The 18160-nt window shown below is 38.4% G+C and overlaps 1 protein-coding gene across 1 annotated transcript; it reads right to left on the bottom strand.

The window, feature by feature from the left end:
• Window positions 1–12037: 12037 nt before the first annotated feature.
• KCNV1 (potassium voltage-gated channel modifier subfamily V member 1) lies at window positions 12038–17905 on the bottom strand. The gene is made up of 3 exons (XM_032467785.1): window positions 17269–17905; window positions 15891–16420; window positions 12038–12623 (listed from the first exon to the last, which is right to left on the bottom strand). The coding sequence occupies exons 1-3, from the start codon at window positions 17844–17846 to the stop codon at window positions 12112–12114; spliced, it is 1620 nt and encodes a 539-aa protein (XP_032323676.1). The 5' UTR covers window positions 17847–17905; the 3' UTR covers window positions 12038–12111.
• Between the last annotated feature and the right edge of the window lie 255 nt (window positions 17906–18160).

Here is an 18160-nt window from a genome sequence, read left to right as displayed (position 1 = left end):
TTGGATGTACCACAGTTTATGTTTGCCTATTGAAGGACATGTTGGTTACTTTTAGCTTTGGCTGATTATTAACAGAGCTCTGATAGATATTTGCAGGCAGGTTTTAATGTGGACATAAGTTTTCAGATCAATTGGGTAATTACCTAGGAGTGTGATTGTTGGATCAGATGGTAAAACAGTGTTCAGCTATTTGGTTAAGAATGTGCATACTGCCTTCCAAAGTGGATGTTTCATTTTGCATTCCCCCCAGCAAAGAATGAGGGTTCCTATGCCACGCATCCTGGCCAGCATTTGGTATTGTCAGGTTTTAGCTGTGTAGTGGTATATCATTGTTGTTTTTATTTGAAATTCCCTAATGACAAATGATGTTGAATATTTGTTTCTTGGATAAGTGTGAGGTTAATTTTTATGGTATGAGGGGGTGGGAAGATAGATGGGCTTTGTCTGACTACATTTCTAGACTCCAATCATATCTCTAGAGAAGGAACATCTTTGGTGTTTACAATTTACGTGAATTGTAGTTTTCTTTAGCAACTCTAGAAATAATTGCTATAAGATTCAGGAGTATCTTTTTTTAGGAAAAATGTTTTATTTGTGACATTACCTTATAATTTCATTACTATAATACTGAAAAACACCTACTTCTATTTGGTTCTAGGGCAGAATATGGAAAGGAAAAAAATAGGTGTTTTAAGGTGAAGTAAACCAAGGGTTGCCTCTTGGATTCCTCCCTTGTGTGACCTTGAATAAATTTCTGTGTATTTCTGGGTATTCTTTCTGGGTATTCTTTTTTTTTAAATTTTATTTTATTTTACATTTTTATTTAAGTACAATCAATTACAATGTGTCAATTTCTGGTGTACAGCACAATGTCCCAGTATTTGGGTATTCTTGTTTTTTCACTTATTTACACTGTGTGATAGTTAATTTTATGTGTCAGCCTGACTGAGCTATGGTGTACCCAGATATTTGGTCAAACGTTATCCTGGGTGTGTCTGTGAGTCTGTTTCTGGATGAGGTTAACGTTTGAATTAGTAGACTGAGTAAAGCAGATTGTTCTCCCCAATGTGGGTGGGCCTCATCTAATCAGTTGAAGTTCTGAATAGAACAAGACTGAGTAAGAGGGAACTCCTGTTTGACTGACTTTGAACTGGAACATGGGTTTTACTCTGCTTTTGGACTCAAACTGAAACATTGTTTCTTCGTGGGTCTTGAGTATTCCAGCATTCAGAATGGAACTACGCCATCAGCTCCTCTGAGTTTCTAGCTTGCTGACTGCAGATCTTGGGACTTGTCAACCTCTATAATCACATGAGTCTATTCCTTATTTTGTATGTGTATTGTGTATGTGTATATATATAAATGCATTACATATTGGATATACATATATGTATATATATAGTCTATTAGTTCTGTACCTCTGAAGAACCTTACTAGGTTCCTAATATCAGTGGTTTCAAATACTAAAGAAGCTGTAATAAGAATTGTATTTTATGTAGTGACCAAGTAAACATCCCCTGACATACATATATACACATACATATTAGATAAAGTTTGCTTTCTTGTACAAAATCAGTTTTATGTCAAATGTCTTTTTTTGTTATTGTTTTACTTTTTGTGGGGGGGGTGATAATTAGGTTTTGTTTATTTTAATGAAGGTATTGGGGATTGAACCCAGAACCTCGTGCATGCTAAGCGTGCACTCTACAACTGAGCTATACCCTCCCACCTCAAATATCTTTTTATTGATATCTGATAGCTCATAGAAAGATCCTCAAACCACCTGCCTACAAATTAGAAAATATTTAATTTAATGGGATAAGTGTGTCTGGGTGTTCAGAAAGCACAAAGATAATGCTATGCACACCATTTTTGCCTAATTGAGTTTTCCCTTTCCATTTCTCCATTTTGGTCAAGGATGAAAATTCTGGTTCAATTAAGTAAGTAGTGAGTAATAACAATTTCCTCTGTTTAGCAATGTAAAATATTCTTTAATCCAAAATTACAATAAATGTAACATCTTACAACTACCTTTCAATATAAATGGAAAACCAAATTTTAATAATTGTAATGAATTGTAAAATTGAATGGATTATAAGAATTTATTCCCTTTAGTTATGAAGTTTAACTCAATTATTGATGCAATTATTGAATAGCAAATAGATTTTCTAAAAGTTTTTCTATTTTCTTCAATAAAGCAATGATTAAAAGTTTGAGATAGATTGTATAGCACAGGGAAATATGTTCAATATCTTATAGTAACCTTTAATAGAAAAAAAATGTGAAAACAAATATATATGTGTGTATGCATGATTGGGACATTGTGCTGTACACTAGAAATTGATGCATTGTAATTGACTGTACTTCAACTTAAAAAAAAGTTTGAGACAGAGAAATAAGATGTAGATATATTTTTGATTTTATTTTATTCATATTCCTTTAGTTATTAATGCCACCTTCAGTGGAATACAACGTATTTGGGGAACATGAGGGAGACGAGGTGATGACTTTGGGTCTTGTTTGCCATAACAATAATATTTTTGGAAGCCTTCACGTATGTTGGACATGTTGACAATATTGCTAAACTCTCCCACCCCCACCCCCTACATAAAGAATGCTTTAAATGCTAGTTAAATACATGATTTTTACTATCAAAATACCACATAGAAAATATCTGCCAACTTTCTTTACATTTAGAAAAACATGAAATTCACTCTGAGTCCACAGTCTGTCAAGAATGGTGATGTGTCTGGGATTTTGCCCTTTTTGTAAGCTAACGAGTCAGTCTGCCATAGTTTCAAAGATCCTGGCAAAAGACATGGGACTCCTGGGACAGAGTTGAAGACTTTATTACTCTTGGCAAACGAGGCGGCATGAGCTTCGTATTTCTCTTGCTTCCCACGTCCCATGGGGATGACATGGAAGTGGACGTGTGGATGTGTGTCACAGCTGAGAAACTCACATTTAGAAAACCCTAACTTTTGAAAGGCTTCAAACACGTCCAACCTTTGACTCAAAGGGAGACATTATCATTATTACTCAGGGCATCACACAAATATGCTTCTGCCTCAGGGGAGACAATACCTTTATTTTCCAACATTTCATGCTATACAGATACCCTTGAAAAGATATTCTAGAACAAAGCTATCAGTGCTTCTGTTTGCAAGAGATTCAAAAGTGTGGGAGATGCATGGAAAATTATCTCCCAGCGTAATCTCTCTCAGACCTTTCCTGGGAGAAGCAATACATTTCAAGTTGATAATAATAAGTTAAATTAATTTTAGACAAAGCTACTGGATAGCGTGTTATCACTAAGAAGTATAGTTTGGAACTTGTCAGCTGATATTTCATTTAAAAAATCATATATTCCATTTCCATAATACTGTTAGGAATAATTCATTGGAAAGCTGTGTGAGCCATTTTATTTTCTCTTTTGTCCCAAATTATGAACTAAATAAAAGAATACTATCCTTTTTATTAGCCGTTATAGAGAATTAGAGAATTAAATTGGTAAATTAATTTTTTCCTTGAAAATATTTTGGGGACTATCAAGTCAGTTTGCTATATTTCCAATTATTTTTTCAATTTTGAAGTTTCAAAAATTTTTTTTGCAAGAGTAACATTAAAATGAATATTTTAATTTGTTATTTTTATTGAGATTTGTACATTTAGTAAAGTTGTGTTCTAAATTTGTCATCATCAAGTTTTTTTAGTATGTAGTTTAAATGAAGTAGAAGTTTGCTGATGACAGAGATCATTTGTTTCAAATATTGTCACTATTTACATTTTAGGTTCCAGCAATAGATTTTAAATGTCCCATAATTTTTACATTATCACTTTTTAACATACTAAAGCAATCTATTTTATGAATAATTTTGTTTTAATTCAATTAAAATAATATTGTTACCATCAACTAAGAGACTGTCATACCATTGGTAACCTCTCAAAAAATATGCAGGAAGTTTGTAACAGAAACCTCTTTGCTATACAATATTTTGCCGATAGTAGGTAAAATTTACTTGTCCTGACTCACTAACTGCTGTAAATTATGTTGCTATAAAATTGAATTGTGAAACCTTATAGTTATAATGACAGACAAAATCAAAGACCACAAAAATGAAAAAATGAGATCAAATAATCCTTTTCTAGCCAATGTGTGCTTCAGCACATCCCCTCCTTGTCCCTGTCCCACTGTTTCGTCCCTGTCCCTTGTCCCTGTCCTGCTGCAGTGCTTCTTTGCAGTGTGTGCAGTGTGGTCAGGACTTGAGAGTTATACTTTAATATATTCTATGCTATGCTATCGTATATTCCACCCCATCCATTCCATTCTGTTCTCTTCTACCTCCATTCCATTCTGTTCCATCCACTTCATTAAAGAGATAGTGATCACAACTCACTCAGTTTATTTCATCATCCATAATGGTTTTCGATCTGCAGTTTAAAAAGATAACACACCCTGTGTGTTACAATAATTCAAGTTGTTTCCAAATCTGGGAGTAAGAGCTGTGTAATTACTTTTAAAAGAGATCTTATTTTGGTATTAAAAATGATAACAGACGAATACTATACAGGTATGGAAAATGACTGTTTATTTAATTGTAATTATTTCATTTGAATTGCTTGCATTTGAACCCAAAATGTGTGTTTTGTTTTAAAACACATTATTTGCAGGGGAGAGTATGTCTCGGTGGTAAGAGAGTGTTCCTAGCATGCACGAGGTCCTGGGTTCAATCCCGAGTACCTCCATTAAAAAAAATTAATAAATAACTAAACCCAATTACCTCTCCCTCACCAAAAGAATTTAAAACTAACAAAAAACCATTCTTTGATCCACAAGTCGACCAGGCTGAAATTTTAAAGAAGGTAGCAAAAAGCTGTTATTAAGACTGTCCTTGCCAATTCTGTTATGATTGGACAAATTGCATCCTGCTTCTTTTTTTCCCTCTATGATCATAAATTAACCTGTTCATATAAGTACCAGTTAACTAGTTCCTCTCTCTGCATGTGTACAATGTCCTTGAAAGGCTATCCTATGAAATTAAATGTAAAACTCTTCCTCCATGTTACGAAAAACAGTTCTAGAAAATAGATGTCAGCAATAGGTGAGAAAGATGATTTTGCTAATTGAATCATCAAATATACCTGCTAAAATTTCTCTGAAGATTTATTTACAAGGTGGATGCCAGACAGAGAGAAAGGACCTATTTGTCCATCCATTGAGGATTTTTGAATCAAACAAACTGGTTTCTTTGAGTAATTTCTTTAGCATATTTTATTAGTCTCTGTGAAAATTTGTATAGAATATTTAATTAAAAAGAGAGAGTAGAAGAGTACAAAGTTAAAAACAGTTAAATTTTAAAAGTCCATTGATAGTAGATTTTGTAAAATTATTATTACAAAGTTAAATATTCCATCTTTAAAGTTAAAAAAGAAATTCCACTGTTACGCATAGAGATTTTTGCAGGGAGTAGTTATTTTTCCTTTGTTCAAAATCTTAAAATAATAATTAGCCATGTGAAGAAAAGCTATGAGTATAGCTAAAGGTAGAAGAATGGCTTTTATTTTTCACTTTCATTCATTTAGTCTTTCCTTTCCTGATGGTTTGTGGTCAAGGTGGTACTACTGTATGTGAAGGTAGTTTTTTTGTTTTTTTTTTTTAATTTTAAGAGCTAGTCCTATTGAATGAATTTCCTACAAAGTATAGTTTCCATAGCAACTGTAATTGTCTTTTATTTTCACATGTACCACTTAGAATTAGTTGACAATAATAATTATAGACTAAGATAAAACATTTGCTGTACAGCAAAGACATGTCTAAAGACATGGTTCTGGGAAAATTGTCCTAATTTAGAGAAGCTGAAATTACTTTCTAAGGAAGACCTGACTTTCTTACTTACACAGATGATTGAAAGTCTGTCCACATATCCAGTGTGAAGTACCGAGGTGATTATTAATACATGCAAAGAACATTTTCCCTCCCATAATTTCAAAATCACATTAGTTATCCTGAACGTTTAATCCTCTTTCTCTCAATCTCTCTCTCTCTCTCTGTATATGCATTTACCAAACTGGTCAAAACTTTAGTTTAACTATTATTTCTTCTGAAATATTTTGAATGTTGAACCGTAGAATAATGTGGAAAATACACATTATTGTTATCTTCTCTTTCACTTATAAAATCTCTTAGACTATAGGCCTTCTAAAGAAGTTGAAGTTTTATATAATTGGAAGAATTGTCCTCAACCTAGAACGTGAAAAGGAAACCCAAAAGTTAACCTATTTTCTCAGTTACCTCAGATTTAGTTGCACCGTGCTGTTGAAAGCTGAAGTGTTATTTATCTACCTCAATGACTTTATATGAGTTAATATGTAAACATGAAAGTATTTTTCAGTCATTGGATGATTAGTAGTGCCCATTAAAATAATACCATACTGAGTATGATGTTACCACTTCAGAGATGAACAAAATGGGATTTAAGTTGTTTTGAAATTTCCCCCTGAAGGATCATTTTATTAATGCCATTTCTTTGTTCGGGAATAAAAGTAAGTAAGTAACAAGGCAATGACAATTCTGTGTAGCCTAATGAATTATGGTGCATTTCAGTACACAATTACGGAAAAAGTGTTTCCCAGGACATAAAATTTTTCTCCGAAGCAGAGAAAAGCATAAGCAGATTGGAATTCTCTTTATAACTTTCTTAGGATGCCAGGGTTTGGTGGGGGACATGGTGTGCTGTGACAGGGTGCTGTGGAGAGTGGAGGAGGGAGAGGATGACTATCAGCCGCTATTCTGAGACCAGCTGAAGCAATGAGTGCTCTAGTCCATCCACCAACTCCTTTTTAAAAAGTCTTTATTCAGAAACAGAGGCCCATGGGATCCGTGGAGGTGCTCCTGAACATGCATGGTGAAGCAGACCTGGGCAGTTCCAGGACTAGACGCTGGTGGCCGTGAAAATGCAGTGCTCCGATCTCCTCCCAAGGGGAGTGCAGTTGACTGACAGCTTGAGCTGTTGCCCCCTGAGATGTTAATGCCGTCCCAGTTCTGAAAGAGCTGGGGTCCTTATTGGGCTAGTTTTGCTCAGGAGTCTCCATCAACCTGGTACAAGTTTTCTTAGAACTGGGCTGTAATCAGAGATCTTTTTACCCAATCCTCCCACCCACTCTTCTTCACTGGCATCAGAGCTGCATCATGGTCTGAAGGCTCTTTCCATTTTCTCAAGATTCTTCCTCTTTACGCAGGATTTTGTTTTCCACAATAAATGCCTTGCACATAATTATAATAATCAATTGTCTTACCTTGACATCTGCTTCCCTATGAAGTGACATAGGTTTGGGAGAAAATATCGATAATTTGGTATTAGATGTGTTAGTCGTGAAACATTTGTTGGATGTTCATGTGTGGACATTGAATAGGCAGCTATGCACACACACCCGAAGATGCAGGAAATGAGAAGAGAGGTCTAGTCTGGAGACAAGAAAGTTAAGAGTTGAACAAATATCAATGGCAGTTAGGCCATAAAACAGGATGTTTGCCAACGTAGCAATTAAATAGGGAGAAGGCCCCTGAAGATGAAGCCCTGGTTGACCACCTCAACCAGAAAAGATGGGTGAGCAGTGGGGCAGGAGGGAAATGAGGAGAGTGTGATGGGCTGGAAGTCAAGTGAAGAAAGTTTTTCCGGGGCGTCTATAACTAACCCTGTAAACGCTGCAGATGGATCAGGCAATATGAAGTCTGAGAACTGACGAGTGGATTTAGAAATTATGGGGTAATTACTGACCCTGAGATAAATGATTTTAGAGAAGATATGGGGTGGGAGACAGACTTGAGTGGATTTTCAAGACAATAGGGAAAAAATGTGAATAAAGACATAAAGAGGGTGAGTACAGGAAATGCTTTCAAGAAGATTTGCCATAAAGGAGAGCAGGGAATTGGGTGTTTCCAAGAGGATGTGGTAGATTCAAGGAGTATTTTTGTTCACTTGTTTACTTTTGTTTTTGTTTTTAAGATGGGAAAAATTAAAGCATGCTTTTATGCTGGTAGGAATGATAAAGTAGGGAAGGGGGAAGTGATGGTTTAGTGGGGAGAGGGGAAAGGCCTTCTGAAGCAACGTCCTGAAGTTAGAGAAAAGGGACAGGGTGGACATTTTAACACTTATAATAGAAGGAAAAGCAGGCTGAAAAGGGACAGATGGAGGTAGGTGGATAAATGTGGGTGCCGGCCCTTGTGGAAAATCTCTTCTAACGGATTCTATTTTCTGAGTGAGAGTGGAATCTAACGGAGGTGTTAGAAGTTTATATTTATCTGGAGAGAGTGAATCGAGTCAGGAATTGCAGTATGATTGCATTAAGAACCCATTTGGGGTTTAGGCATGAATGTAAAATGAGAGCCATCAGCACACACTGGTTTTTCAGTCATCATGCTCAGCTCTGTAGGGACAGGCACGAATCAAACAGGCACTGGGTTGAATTTAATTAGGGTTTGGGTTTTACCAAATGAATACTGGCAAGGAAGAGAAGAGCGATGGAGTTGAGTTGGTAAGAGAGGGAGTGATTTTAATATAATGCAAGAGAGGACATGAAGATTGTGAGTACCCAGGTTATTCCATTACCCCTAAAGACACATCACATAAATGCCAATGGAGTTTGTGAGTAAAATTCTCCTTCTGTGACATTTTTATTCCATATATCAGCATGGCTTGGAGATGGGTTCGGGAGTTGGGGGGTTTTGTGAAGGAAAATCATCAAGGGAAGCACTAGAACACATTATCTGCCAACTGATAGCTTCCTGGACCCGAACCGAAGGACTGATAAGGCAGAGATATTAATGGCTCATATTTCAAAAGAGCAGACTTTTCATGTTAACAAAATGTATCAGTGGATATATTTGTCAAAGCAGCGAGCTTACTCAGTGATAATATTTTGCTTAGATAACATGGCCCAGCGTGTGTATTTTCTGCGAGAGCTAGTCAGAAGATTTTAATGAGAGCAAGAATCCCACCTTGGAACACAGCACTGAAATTGTTGCCTCACTTAATTTCTTTGTGCATCGACTACTTTATGCTTTATACTAATTTGCATTAAAATGATAAATGCAACTATTCCTTGTATACATAGAGGGAAAAACAGTGAAACATGAACACAATGCTACTTCTACTAAACATCAGTAATTTCTTAAAATTGCTCTTTTAGGTACTCAAGCATTACCTCTGTGCCCTCAAAATGTTTTGAATTAGTATTCTTTAGGCAGCCTAAAGCCAATAATTTTTTTCATGTCAAACAAATTAAGTATTGTTTATAGCAGTAAGTCTTAGATTTTTGACAAATGTCAAAATTTTTTAAATGATGGGATATAAAATTAGCAGAGTTCTTGCCTTGATTTGTTACTTAAATTCGGTTTGCTTATTTCTGGGAAAAAAAACATTGATATTTTATTTGACAGCAAAGTTGACCAAACAGTGGTATTTAAAAATTTCTTTTAAAATATCCACATCTCAACAAAATGTATAAGCTAACATACCACATTTCTGGAGAACATGTTTAGAATCTTCTGCGGTAGGAAAAAATACGAATGTATAATACATTTTTTTCATTTTTCTTTTCTTTTTCATCTTCCAAGTATTAATTATTCTAAACATAATATTTTTCTTGTCTAATAATGACTATACGATGTGACAGCTGTTCCTTAAAAGCACCATTCCACTTCTGAGAATAAGCTTATGTTTTTCTTAAGGCATATTAAACCTCTCCAGCCATAGGAAGTCAGCTTGCCTGCCTGTGGAGTGAACCCCCGTGCAGAGGCTGTGTGGGAATGGTGAAATCTGCACTATGCCTTTTAGGAGTGTCTCTTTCAGGGTCAAGCAGACTGGGACTCATTCCTGATTCTGTCACTCATGCATGGGCTGTGTGAATTTGGGCAAGTTACTTCATCTTTTTATGCCCCAGCTTTGTTACCTGTGTTCCCCTCACATCCTTCAACTGAATATTGAATGCAGGAGAATAGGACTTGGTCTGGTTTAGCAAAGAATCTCTAGTGCCCAGCGCACAAGTGGGTCCTGAAAAAATATTTGTTGAATGGATAAATATATAAACTATATGAGTAGAAGAAGAGTAAGTTGATAATAGAAATATTTTGAGGATAAAGTGACATAATACATGATGGGTGCCGAGCACAGTCCTGCGTTGGAGCAACTCTTCTTACTGGGGGGAGATCTAGATAAGCCAGGATAAGTCTGCCATCTGTGTCTAACCTCTATTTCCCCTTCAGACTGTGGATGGCATTTGCACTAGGACGAGTGGCCCTGTGCCATACTCTCACACCTGGGAATTGTCTAAGAAGGAAAACATTTATTTTATTACTACTCATATCTCCTGAATCTTTCATAATATTGAAGAGAAGTGGAAACAAGCCAAGTGGATTAAAGTATTTTAGCACACAACCTAAAACTCATGCCATCAATGAAGATGTTTTTAGAGCGTAAGCAAGCATACCAGAAAGCTGGAGGGAGTGTACATGACATTTCATTGATTTTAAGATGCATATCTTAAATTTTAAATATCCAAAATCTGGATGCATTTTACAATCAATGGTATCTTATAGTTGATTGGCCTTTCTTTCTTTCTCTCTTTCTTTCCTGCCTTCTTTCCCTCCTTCCACCCTCCCTTCCTTCCCTCTTTGTAGTTCATAATATATTATGGTATCGTAAATAGGTTTGATGAAATATGATGCAAACATATATTAAATCAGTATTTATCAGTGTTTATTCTTATTATAACTGAACTCTGGACAAAAGCCATGTAGGTAATTTTTTTTCTAATTTCCCATCCCATGAAATTGTAATACCATAGATATACTCTGTATCTGTTTATGTATTGTATGTATATATGTGTTTTATGAATAAAAGAGTACGATATTTTTGCCCCCAAGAACCAATTTTCATTTCTTTGGGGGGCACAAGTACACTCATTGAGAATGCAGGTATTAAAGTGATACTTCATAATAGTCTTAGTTTTAAAAATCTCATTTACTAGAATATTGAAAATCATAAACTGATTCTTAGGTTTAGAGCTGTTAGCTTTAATTATATAACAGACTGACTAGGAATTTTATTATTACCATGAATGGCTATCAAAATTCATGTGAAGTTTGAACATTTGCTAGTTACCCCAGTAGTCAGAAAGCTAGCCATAGAATTTTTTTGTTAACAAATAAAAGATCCTTAAGTTTATCTAGTGGTGTCAATCAACATATCATACTGATATTATGAAATAAGACTATTTAATAATTTCAGTGTATACATTTAGGATGTTCACTACTTCACCTTTACTTACAAATTCATGATTTTAAAGACATAACTTGAACACTGTATCAATAAAGAGATTGTTAAAGACCATCAGCTTCCATGGAGAACTAAGAGTCTCCTTTATGCTCCACATGTACACTCAGTGGGGAGGATGAAGACGTGTGATTCTGCAAGCCTTTGGGTAGCACTCCCTGCAGTCTAAGCAGTTTGGGGATTCCCACCTCCAACAGCAATGACGGGATGCAGAGCTCAGTCCATTTGTGACCCGTGAACTGCACCAGAGGAAAGACAGGGACATATGACCATCAAATCAGGATTTTCTCTTGCAATTTAATTATTATCTTCAACAGCTTTAACTGATGGAGAAAGGAGTAATTTATTTACTTGGAGTATCTTTAAATAGCAAGTTGTTCAGTGTGTTCTTAAATGCTCACTTTTATTTTTTCTCTGGGCGAGGTGGTTTAACTTACATCTTTTAAAAGTACAAAAATCTTTAAAAATTAGTGATACATTAACCTTTTAGCCTTTTTTGTATGTATGCAATGTTATTTTATATTTGACAAGTCAGACACGTGTATACTGGCCTAGTTGTATCGGGTTATGTTAAATGGCTATTTTTGAGAATGTGTCCCGCCAGATGTGCTGTTGTCAGGGGATGTAAACTATCCCAGTAGACCAAGCAAGGGGTCCACAACAATGAACACAAGTAGTAATGGAAAGACACTCATCAGCAGTACACAGACCTCCACATCAAGGCTTTATCAACCGAGTTAGTTTTACACAAGTGTTTGTAAGTAAACCAAAAGTGAATTCAAAACCAGAAATCATCTCCTCCACTGCTCCTAGTACTTGCTCTTTCTCTGCCCTTTAATCGAAGCATCTCCATGATACTCCGGGCATACACATCTCTCAGGTTAACACTGATATATGAGTCAGTGGCTATATTCTTGGTGAGCTTCTTTAGAGCCTCGCGCTGTCTAACAGCTGCTTCCTTGAGCTTTAAGGTGAAGTAGCAAGCAGAGAAGCGGTCGTTAATAATAGCAATAGGCAAGGCCAGGACCAGGATGCCCGATAAGATGCACATGAAGGCCACAATTTTGCCCGTGGTGGTGTCTGGTCTAATGTCCCCGTATCCCACGGTAGTCATGGACGTCGTGGCCCACCACCATGCACAAGGGACACTTGTGAAGGTTGTGTCGGGAATGCTCTGCTCAGCAAAATATTCCACAGTTGAAAATATAGAAATTCCCACAGACAGAAATAGGAGCAGCAGGCCAACTTCTTCATAACACTGGGTGATGGTCATTCCAAGTGAGCGTAAACCTGTAACAGAACAACTGGTGTCAGCTGGGGGCACCCCTCCTCTCTCCCTCCCTTCTTTCCTCCCTTCCTCCTGCCTTCCCTGCTATCCACCCACAAACATGCTTTTCACATTTAATGTGGCTCCAGCACTGGGCAATGTTCTGGGGATACACAGATGATGAATTATAATCTTCAGGAAGCTCTTAGTCTAGTTGATGGGGCCAGATTGAGAAAGATAGAAATATAATCAGATTCATTCACTCACTCATCCATTTATTAAACAACTATGTTTATACCAAAAAAAAGTGAAAGATGAGATGGAGGGCAGACAGGGGATGTTTGATAGAAGTTTGTACTTTAGTCTATGCAACAGGAGGCCTTTGCAGCATTGCACGTGGAGGGCTCTCTTGGTCAGGTCTGCATTTCAATGCATCACCTTGGCACAATTTTTAATGCTAGTTTTATGTTGTGTCCCTATATTTTATGTGTTTGTTTTTCTTACCTTCCCGATAAAGTTAATTAGGGGCGTCATTATCTTAAAGCCAGAGAAAGTAAAAGGTATCCACCAAGAGAATGAAGTGAAGCAGCAGAAGCAAATTAGGCATTAGTAATAAAACTGACATAAGAACATCAAATGTTCATGCGAAGACATTCTTAGAGGTGTAGCAGGAGGCGCTCCTGCAATCCCACGGCACTGACTGAAATTTTTGTCCTTTATATCAAAGCTAAGGGAACTATCTCCCTTGAGTACATAGACTTTCTCCTTTTCTGTAAGGAGATAGACCTGAATACAGACTATTCCTCCACTGCAAAAAGGTACAGGGGACTGGAGCCACCAGATAATTCATGCACCCATGAGGCCTTGGTGAATTTCCCATTGTTAGTTCTGAGGATTCTGTAGGACAGACCCAAGAGAGTCCAATCTCATCTCTGAAGAGACTAAGCCCTAAGGAGGGTAAGAGGAGCCCATTAGAGGATCATGATTTGAATAAAGCATCTTCCCCAACACTAGAGAGATACTGATTAAAGTTTATCCACATTTTTAAGTCATATTACCATGATGTTACAATGATAGTGTCTCAGAAGTCCAAAGCAATACCTCCTGGGGTCACTTACTAGAAACTATTTGAAATACATTACTAGAAACTATTTGAAATACATTAAAATCACTTACTAGAAACTATTTGAAATACATTAAAATCTATATTTGCTCTCATTATTTTGAATTTTGTTCCTAAAATGTTGAGATATTCTTGAATTATTAACCAGCTATTTTAAAAGGCCAATGAATGTAATTTTGAGTTTTAAGCTCAAAAAATGTATCTGTACTGAATTGCATTTCTGAGATAAATTGACAATATATGAAGATATGCATAGCGTTTGGGAAGATTGTTTTCATTTCAATGTTCTAAACATTTTCATTTTGTAAGGAAACAAAGTGGCCTGAATTTTTGCATGTTACATCAATTAATGCAGATAATCCTAAAAATAATATGAGATAAATGTTGTAATTACTGTACCGTTTTACGGGTGAGCAGATCGAAGCACAGAGAGGTAGCATATCTAGGACCAAGTTACATAGCCAAGACTTAAATCTAGGCTCTCTGGTCCACTGTTATCTTCCTAACCATTATTCTATAACATTTCTCAATTTTTGTTCATAGTTAATATATAGGGAAATATGTGGTCTATGTCTCTGTTTTGCTAACTGTAGTGCTTAAGATCAAATTGTCAATATTTATGCCAGTGTTCATATCTTTTCAAAAAATTAAGGCTATATTAATGCTTTCTACTTGCCTTAGAACTGAGAAAACCGTTGAAGAGGTGACATAGTGGAGATTACTATTATTTTCTTTTTCCTTTCTTTTGGGGAAAAAAATGCAGTCTTTACTGGGTGTTTTTAAATTGAATCCTGTGAAGAGTTTATAAATACTAGAAGAAAGCATCCCATTATGTGTGTCAGAAAACAAAGAGTGGTACTTCGAAAAGTTGTTGGAAACCCCATTATCAAGTCCCTGGTATGTGAGACTAGCTAGGAAAACACACTACCGAAGTTACATTAGGGTAAGTCCTAATTTCCTCAAGGATATGGGGGAAGAAACCTATCTAAGGTTAATTTCTCCCTATATTTATAGAGAGAGACCATCAACTCCTTTCAGGTGACGTCAGGCATATATTGAGGGAAATAAGGTGGGAATAGGACTCTCTGGTCAAACTATTTGTATTTATATGTATTGTTTTAATATGGTACCCTACTCCAGTGCTTCTCAAAGTGTGGTCCAAGAACCACCTACATCAAAATCATGGATCCACCCCCAAATACTAACATCTGACTCTCTGAAATCTGGGGCTCAGAATTTGCATTTTAACAAGCTTTTCAAGGGATTCTTATTTTCATTAAAGCCTAACATAAGGCAACACATATGTGCTCCAGAATATCCAACAGCCGGCTGGGCCAGCCACGGAGAATCCCTGCCCTCAGGGATGCAAGGATCATCTTTAATGGTTTTGTGTGATTTCCTTTGACACTGACTATAATTTTCATGTACAGTTGTGTGTGCGTGTGTTGTGTCAAGATTTTTCTAGAGAGAATGTTCTTTAGATTTTCAAGGCTTTGTGATACACATAAAAAGCTAAGGAATTCCTGTTACCATCTCTCTCATGCATCCTCAACTGGGGACAAGAAAATTCTCAGATACTCAACAAAGCATTTAATTGGTGTCTTTTGCTTTCCTCCAAAGCAAATATTTCCATTGTTTCTTCAAAAATTATGGGAAGGTCCACCAGTGCCTGGTCATCTCTCTTTCTGCATAGCCAGAGAAGGCTCTGGAGGACTTTCTCTTCTTCCAAGGAACATGAGTGATAAGCATTTCCTTGGACACAGAAAAGAAACTGGCTTATGTCCTACATATCATATATAATTTATGCATACCTTTTTATGTGCTGTTTATGCATATTTTATGTAGAAACTATCAGAAGCAGAATGTCTTTAGTTTTTGTACATCTTCTGGGCACTTGGGTTAAAATAAATGGAAGTTAACAGATGGTCAGATTGTTTCTCAAATGTCTTAAGGAGAGAAAGTGTGTGAGAGGCATCTTCTCCTCTATACCTGTCATAATAACCTCAAGGTCTGGCTTCTCAATACCTTTTTGGGTATCACGGTTGGGTAAAGTGTAGGAGTTGGTAATTTTGAGTATCAATTCGGAGTCGCTTCTCTTGGACTGTGGTCAAAGCACTAATACTTACAAACAATGGCAAATTAAAAGGCATCAGTGAAATCTGAATACCTGTGGAATGCCTGCCCAGTTTGAGCATGCGCAGAGCCCTGAGCAGCCTCAAAACCTGGACGATGCGCCCCACGTTTTCCAGCTCCTGTGTAGTCTGGCTCCCACTCAGGCTTTCTACCAGAAGAGTGATGTAGAAGGGCAAGATGGCAAGGAGGTCTATGATGTTTGGCACCTTTCTCAGGAAGCGGCACCTGTCCCGCACGCACAGGAAGCGCAGGACAAACTCCCCGGTGAACCAGCTAATGCACACGTACTCCAGGATTTCCAGCAGCTGCAGGTCCAGCCAGCTTAATTCGGCTGACATCAGGGCCATGTTGACGATGGACACTGCCACGAAGATGATCGAGATGACACCAAAGATTCGGGCAGCGGTGGAAGACCCAGGCTTCTCCAGAATGTTCCAGAGCTTCTGGCGGACAGTGGGGCAAGGTCCTTGTGAAAAGTCCTGTTCGCTCTCATGTTGACTTTCCTGGTCTTCTGTGTCCTTCTTAAAGTCTAAAGTTTCACTCAGCTCCTTTCTTCGAAAGTATCTTTTAGAGAAGACAACTTGGTGATTAGTCTAACTTTTTAAAAATACAGAAGTAAAAAGAGAATTAAACTTGGCAGTGAAGTCATGCTTTTTATTTCAGAAAAATGCAGGAAATATTCATTTATGTTTTACCCAGGCTGTCTTCCTACAGTACTCATATTTTCTAATTTAGGATTATTGTTTTTAAAATGGCACTTTCTTGGTAGAAGTTTATACACATAGCAAAACTACATTAGATTAATGCATTTTATTATCCAATTTCTTGTAACAAGAAGTTTGCCATATGAAACTTTGTGTGTGTGTGTGTGTGTAATGGAAAGAAACGGTAGTAATAGCAAGATAATAGCAAAGTAATAGAAAGATAATAGATCACCAGAGTCCCATAATCATTCACAGTCAAGGAACCAACTTTCTATCTTCTGTACTTAAAGCAGTTCTCCATTCAAGTTTTACAAGTTAGTGTCCAGGTTTGATAAACGATGACCCACTATACTGAAACATACATGCATTTTTTGGGAGCATAACTTTTCTGACTCATTTATTCAACTCCCAAATATTTACTGCAGGCCTGACGGCTCTTGACTTATAAATGAATTAGTACACATTCACTAGAAAAAGGAAAAGGTTCAAAAAGTTCCAATCAAAAGTTGGCTTTGATCCTTTCCAGCCCACCTTCTCGCCCCCTCTCCCTCAACCCCTCGCCTCCCTACCTTCTACCTCCGAAGTGGCCACAGGTATTTTTAGGCCTGGGTTCAGGGAGGCTGCTGTAAAGCCTTAGATCTTCACCTCTGCCACCCTCTGTCCAATGCGCCCGCCTCCCCGCCCAGCCACCGTGCGCCTCGAGGGTACCTGTCCCTGCAGCAGGAGTCAATGCTGAGCTCGTCGATGCCCCAGTACTGGATCTCCTGGAGGAAGGAGAGCGCGCACAGCTGCTCCATGACATGCAGGCGGCCGGTGCGATAGTAGTGTAGGACGTAGCGGAATGCTTGCGAGCTCCGGTCGAAGAAGTACTCGTTGTCCACGGGATTGGCGTCGTCACAGAGCTCCAGGGGGCTGGGCACGGCGGCCAGGGACCCGGGGCGCCGGCACGAGGCCACCACCACGGCTAGCTTGCCAAGGCGAGTGTGCGGGAAGCAGGACAGCGCCTGCTGCGAGAGCACGAAGCGGCTGCCACCCACGTTGACCGTGAAACTGTCCCCGAGAGCCAGGGGCTCCCCTTCGCCCTCGCTACAGAAGACGCTGGATTCCAGCGAGGTCAGGGAGGCGCTGTCCACCGGCGAGTCCAGAGGCGCCCGGCCGCGGGGAGGCAGCTCCATCCTTGCAGCCGCTGCTTGAGGGCGCCACAAAGTTGGGGGCGGTGGCACGGCCGGGATTTCCCGGGCTCCCGAGGTGGGTTCCTCCCACTCGCGCAACCTTACTCTCTCCATCCCCTGTGCTGGTTCCCCCTCTAGCCGCTAGGGAGCTGCGAATGCGCGGTAGCAGCGCACAAATGTCTGAGCGCCGACGCTGGGAGGAGAGGAGGGGTCGCGCCCAGGGAACCACTCAGGTGTGGACCAAGCCAAGGACAGCCGCAGGGCACCCTGCCGGTCGCCGTGGTCCTTCCCGGACTCAGTACCCCCTCCCCAACTTTGTAACTGAGATCTCCAACCCGGGAGGTGTACGGATTGAAGGCCTCGTTGCTTGGGGGTGGGAGCGGGTGGGAAAGGGAAGCAGGAGGGAGGTCTACAGTGGAGGAGGAGGG

This window comes from Camelus ferus, chromosome 25 (genome assembly GCF_009834535.1).
Source record: "Camelus ferus isolate YT-003-E chromosome 25, BCGSAC_Cfer_1.0, whole genome shotgun sequence".
Lineage (NCBI taxonomy): Eukaryota > Metazoa > Chordata > Mammalia > Artiodactyla > Camelidae > Camelus > Camelus ferus.
Note: the sequence above shows the minus strand (reverse complement) of the source record. Positions and strands in the feature narration are given on the sequence as shown.

Bases quoted from the DNA above. Each gene is read 5' to 3' on its own strand.
- KCNV1 (XM_032467785.1), bottom strand. From the start codon at position 17,846: ATGGAGAGAGTAAGGTTGCGCGAGTGGGAGGAACCCACCTCGGGAGCC. The intron at 16,421-17,268 runs GTACCCTCGAGG...CTTCTCTAAAAG, and splicing joins GACTCCTGCTGCAGGGACAG to ATACTTTCGAAGAAAGGAGC. The intron at 12,624-15,890 runs GTATTCAGATTT...GTTCTGTTACAG, and splicing joins ACTGGGCAGGCATTCCACAG to GTTTACGCTCACTTGGAATG.